Below are 6,000 nucleotides of genomic sequence, written 5' to 3'. Positions count from 1 at the left end.
TTTTTTCCTAAGTTAAGAGCATCCAAGATTTGCTCTGTCAGCAAATTTCAAGAACACAGTATACTTGACAGAATAGTATTGTCAACTATAGTCACACCAGTTTTCCAACATTTTTCATATTGCATAACTGACATTAAAAATCATTTTTTATTCAAGTATAATTAACACTGGTATTGTATTAGTTTCAGGTGTATATAATGATTCAACAATTCCATACATTACTCAGTGCTCATCATGGTTAAGTATATATATTTTTTTAACATTTTATTTTTGAGAGAGACAGAGCACGAGCGGGGGAGGGGCAGAGAGAGAGAGAGGGAGATCCAGAATCTGAAGCGAGCTCCAGGCTCTGAGCTGTCAGCACAGAGTCTGACACCGGGCTCGAACTCACTGACTGTGAGATCATGACCTGAGCCGAAGTCGGAGGCTTAACCGACTGAGTCACCCAGGTGCCTGGCAAGTGTACTCTTAATCCCCTTCACTTATTTCACCCACTCACCTCCCCTCTGGCAACCAAAGCCATTATCCATAACACCATTTTAGCCAAGGTAAATGGGAAATTATTAAAAAGTAAAGTGATCTTGGGGCACTTGGCTGGCTCAGTCAGTAGAGCTTGCAACTCTTGATCTCCTGTGGTGTATTTGAGTCCACCTTGGGGGTAGAGTTTACTTAATTAAAAAAAAAAGTGATCTTGCTGTATTTTGAACTGAAATCTTTGCTTTTTCTTCAATTAGGGTTGAAGGGAAGAGAAGCTGCTGAGCTGGTAAGATGGCCACACAACAACCAAAGACTTAGGAGTGGGAGTCCAAGGTTTTGTTCATCAGGTCCTGCAATCATTCATTCATCCCACCAGCCTATTTGGGCACTTTTCACGCACACTGACCATCACTAGTGGGGCAGCCCATGCTGGACTCTGACTTGAGTCCAAATTGGGTTTCATCATTTATGGACGATGTATAAGTTCTGTCCTTTAGTCTTTCTCATCTGGAAAACAGGGATAATAAATAACAACACCTTCTTGAATCTGGCCTTGTTAAAGTTAGAAGGGAGTCAAGACCCCCCTGCAGTGCAACTAACCAGTGTTCTGTAACATGTTCCCTTGGCTACTTTTACTCTGCTGGGCTCCCAGGGCATGATGAATGAAACCATAAGGCCGGCTCTCTCCTCCCTACCGGCCTTTCTCAATCTCAGAGGGCAGCAAAAAGCTGCCAAGAGCTCCCTCGTGCAATGCAACAGGTGAGATGGGAAAAGCTTGCCCCCAATGACAGCATGCATTCATCTTCAATCCTCTATTACCTTTCTTTAGGTCTTGCAGCTCTACAAAGATAATCTGTGCTAAATCCTGCTGTTGTCTGAGGTCAAACGTTTGGCTCGCAGGCTGGACCACCTGCCCTAGCACCCTTGTTTGGTCCTGATGAGGGCAGCCAGCCCAGAAGGCAGGCGAAAGCCGTCCCGCAGCTCTCAAAGCAGCAGCCCAGGGGGCGTTTCCGAGCCGCGGGGGCGGGCAGAGCCGGCGCCTCCCCTCGGCACCCTCAGCAGGGTGCCGGGGCTGGGAGCCCGAACTTATGCAAAGTTTGCATCCAGGTTTGAGCACGTGGGCGCCTCCGCGCAGGGCCCTGCGGGCCGCGAGCTCGACCCACCCGCCTTCATCCAACGGCGTCGCCTCGCACCTGCTCGGGGTACGGGCAGCGTGGTCTCCGCCGCCCTCGTCCCGCCGCCTCGCACGCGGCGCGCGGCTCCGGTCTCCCGGCGGCAGCAGCTGCGCGGCCCGGGGGTGGGGGCGGGAACGGGGCGGGCCGCCGGCGCTCTGCTCCCGGAAGCGGGTGGTTCTTGGGCTCCCGCCGTGAGGACCCGCGCGGCACAGGAGCTCCGGCATCCCCGCCCGCGTCTCCGGGAGAAGCACGACCCCGCCGGCAAGATGCTGCCCGTGTACCCGGACGTGAAGCCCAACCCGCTGCAGGACGCGAACCTCTGCTCGCGCGTATTCTTCTGGTGAGCGCCCCGCCCGAGCTGCGACATCGCGCCGCCGCCGCGCGCCTGCCTGTCGCTGCCGGCGCCTTCTGGGGCTGGAGGGCAGAGGGTCGCGGCGTGGGAGCTCTTGCAGCCGGCGACGGGAGCACGCGGCTTCCAGCCGCCCGTGGGGCCGCCCCACGCCGGCCGCGTGGTCCCCGTCTGCGCCCCGGCGCCCAGGGCGGGCGGGAACAGGGCCGGAGAGGGGTTCTGGGGACCAGGGGATCCCTGCCTTGGTGCTCGCGGCTCTGCCAGCCTCCAGTGCCTGGGAGCAGCAGCAGCAGCAGCAGCAGCAGCAGCAGCAGCAGCGACCGCGGCCGCAGGAGTCGGAGCAGGAGCTGGGGAGGGGGAGAGCCGTAGCTGCCCGGGGAGAATTAATGCCCAGTGGGAGAACCGACTAGACCCTTCCCCCCTTAGCCCACTTCCCCCGTGCCGCTCAGGGATTCGCACTTCTCATGAACTAAAGCTGCACCTTTTTCTTCCTAAGCAAGCAGCTTGTGAACAGCTTCCTTTATCTAAACTTAACCGCAGTTTAATTAGTGCCCTGGACCATTGCCATCTCCCCCACGGCGTCCCCACCTCTTCCGATATTCCTTCTGTGACACTGAGCTGCAACTCCACCGGGCTCCCTTTTGTGTTTGTGTGGCTGTGACCATGTCTCTCTCTTCCCTTTCCTCTGTTCCTGTGTGTCTCACACCGTGTCCTGGTATCTAGTTGTGGCATATTTCATGTGGGTAAAATAACAGCTTTTTTATTTAATAAATGGGAACACTGCTCTTTAACACATTTTTATCCTGGCCACACAGAGCCACAACTGGAGCATGTCTTTGAACAGCCGCTTTCCTTATTGCAATTATTTCCATTTCCACCTTTGAGGACCGCTCTGGAGATGGGGTCCTTGAAGCCTGTGGTCTCTGGATCTCTAGCCTTTGTAGAAGTGATCCGTGGTCTTAATGCAGGTAGTCTTGTCCAGGCGCCCTATGGACCTAAAATTATTGGAGGGTCCCTGAGCTGGGAGAAAACACAGGGGTGAAAAACGGCTCAGAGAGGTGAAGCTCTTGGCTAGTTTTCCATGTCGTAGCTGGGACTACTGACTAGGTGGGCCTGAACCTTTGGACTTAAATTGCATTTGCATTAGATCTTTTGTTTCTTGACCCCAAACTAACCTGAAGGCTCTAATCTTACCCACATTCTGATAATTTACTCTTTTAAATGGGGTAAGCCTAGGAGATCCCAAGGGGGTGAGTACGCCTACGTTTGTTTTGATTGGTGTATTCACTTTGCGTGGGAACATCTCTTGGCCCTTTGGCCCCTCTGAAGGAAAGAGGACTATGGGTAGAAGAAGGAATTTGGATGTGGGTATCATCAACAGTGGTGAAGCAGGCAAATGTCTCCTTAACTTCAGGCAGGGCAAGGAATTCTGAAGCACTTTCTGTTTGTGGATTTTTCACATGAAAATGGGAAGATGTGGATTTTGGATGAAGCTTCCTTACTGCAGGGGAAGGAGTGCTTCTCTCTGTTTTACACCTGACAGTCCTGAAGCAGAGGTGAAGTTGCTTGGGATCACACAGCTATTTAAATGTGTAGAGCAGGATCCCAAAGCAGGCATTCTGGCTCCTGAGCCTGTGTTTGTAACCGCTGTACTGAGCTGCTTCTGTTGGGACACTTGTTCTTTTTTTTTTTTTTTTTAATTTTTTTTCAACGTTTATTTATTTTTGGGACAGAGAGAGACAGAGCATGAACGGGGGAGGGTCGGAGAGAGGGAGACACAGAATCTGAAACAGGCTCCAGGCTCTGAGCCATCAGCACAGAGCCTGATGCGAGGCTTGAACTCACGGACCGCGAGATCATGACCTGAGCCGAAGTCGGACGCTTAACCGACTGAGCCACCCAGGCGCCCCGGGACACTTGTTCTTAAACACATGGAGAAGGCTAGTCCATACACACTTTTGGTCTTGCGGGCCGGAGTTTCTTAAAGTTACTGCTGTTGGAGATGAGATGGTGCTTGTGAAAGCTATCACTATGCTTTAGGGCACCTGTCCTCAAAGCCGGGCTCTTAACGCCTTTAGCATCTGCATCACCTGGGAGCTTGTTAGGGATGCAAATTCTTCAGCCCCTATTTCAGACCAGTTCTGTAAATTATGTAGAAACTCTGGGGGGGGGGGGTTGGTTTGAAACAGGTGCTGCAGGTGATGCTGATGGAAGGTTGAGCCTGGCTCGCTGCTTGAAGCCACCGCCCACAGTGGCATTGTTATTCCAGTTTTAAAAAAGGGTTGTGCAAGTCTTTTGAGGTCAGATTGACCTTGATTGCTATCCTACGTTGGTTTATTTACCTTCTGCAATTCTAGGGTTTAAAAAAATTTTTTTTTTAATGTTTATTTAACTTTGTGAAAGAGAGAGATCATGAGTGAGCAGGGGCAGAGAGAGAGGGGGATACAATCCAAAGCAGTCTCCAGGCAGGCTCCAGGCTCTGAGCTGTCAGCACAGAGACTGACGCAGGGCTCAAACTCACATGAGATCATGACCTGAGCCAAAGTCTGATGGTCAACCAATTGAGCCACCCAGGTGCCTCTGCAGTTTTAGAGGTTTTAAAGTCGGAGGCCACCTTAGTGATTTCCATGTGTACCCTTCTGGCTGCAGGTGGGAAAGCTGAAATGAGCCCAGTTAGGGAGTACTGCCTGGAGATAAGGCCCAACTTGGAGAGAAAAGCCCTAGTTTTCAGCTTCTCATTGGATATTTGCTTTTCTTAAATTTCATCTGCTTTCTAAACTTGTGAACTGGTAGCTGTCTATCCAAATGATGCTGATAACTAGCTTTACTGACTTCTATACAAATGGCCTTACTGGGGTTTTGGTGTTTTCACAGCACACTTTGGGCTTAGAGTCTAGGGGTCATACGTTTGTGGCTATTGGCAGTTGTTGTGGATTTTTGTTTTATTTAAACAATTTTTAAAAAATATTTATTTTTAAATGAGAGAGAGTGTGCATCCAAGTGGGGGAGGGGCAGAGACAAAGGGAGACCCAGAATCTGAAACAGGCTCCAGGCTCTGAGCTGTTAGCACAGAGCCTGACGTGGGGCTCCAACCCACAAGCCGTTAGATCATGACGTGAGCCGAAGTTGGACCCTTAACTGACTGAGCCACCCAGGTGCCCCTGTTCTATTTTTTAAGTAGGCTCTGTGCCCACCCAGTGTGAGGCTTGAACTCACAACCCTGAGATCAAGAGTTGCATGCCCTACAGACTGAACCGGCTAGGCATCCCCGTTATGAATTTTTCAAAAGAATATATATATATTTTTCTATTTTTGTAAGAAATTTAAAACTACAGAAAAAGAAAGGAATATGGATGGTTTATTTTACAGAGAGTGTGAGTGGGGGGGGAGGAGGAGAGAGAATCTTAAGCAGGCTCCTCCATAGTCAGCATGGAGCCCAACTTGAGGCCCCATCCCATGAGCCTTTTGACCATGACCTGAACTGAAATTAAGGGTCCAATACCCAACTGACCGAGCCTCCCAGGTGCCCCTGGATGATTTGTTTTTATTAGCCAAGTATATCTGCTGATGTTTTGGTTGTGTTTTCGTCTTCCTCCTAAAACTCTTGTGCATGTGTCTTTTCTACAAAACCAAGTAGTCCCCGCCCCCCCCCCCCCCCCCCAGCCAAATAGTTTTGGATCCTGATTCTTTATTTCCAATGGTTAACATTTATATATGGGCTTAAATCGTCAAAACAGTATATTTAATGATTGTGGTTTATTCAGTCTTTCACTTGTGTCAAGTACAGTTTATTTCTGATTATGATGCAATGCACGTTCATGTATCTTTGTGCGTCTTTCCTTTTTCTCTACTCCCCGAAGTAGAGTAAGTGGTGAAAGGCAAAATGATTTCCCGGTTTTGGACCAGTTGACCCTCAATATTGGCTTGTGTGCATGTTTCATTGTCAACTTTAAATACCTGAATTAAGGTGCTTAAAAGGTTAAAAATACCAAAGTTTTA

The 6,000-nt window shown here is 49.9% G+C and overlaps 1 protein-coding gene across 5 annotated transcripts in view; it reads left to right on the top strand.

Annotated features, from left to right (window-relative positions):
* The first annotated feature begins 1,865 nt into the window (after positions 1-1,865).
* The window catches only part of ABCC4 (ATP binding cassette subfamily C member 4), a 262,924-nt gene continuing 258,789 nt past the window's right edge, over positions 1,866-6,000 (top strand). For all 5 annotated transcript variants that reach the window (XM_023252655.2, XM_023252659.2, XM_023252657.2 and 2 more), the window contains exon 1: positions 1,866-1,992. In XM_023252655.2, coding sequence (XP_023108423.1) covers positions 1,919-1,992 — 74 coding nt within the window. In that variant the 5' untranslated portion in view covers positions 1,866-1,918. The remainder of the gene's footprint in view (positions 1,993-6,000) is intronic.

This window comes from Felis catus, chromosome A1 (assembly GCF_018350175.1).
Source record: "Felis catus isolate Fca126 chromosome A1, F.catus_Fca126_mat1.0, whole genome shotgun sequence".
Classification (NCBI taxonomy): domain Eukaryota; kingdom Metazoa; phylum Chordata; class Mammalia; order Carnivora; family Felidae; genus Felis; species Felis catus.
Note: the sequence above shows the minus strand (reverse complement) of the source record. Positions and strands in the feature narration are given on the sequence as shown.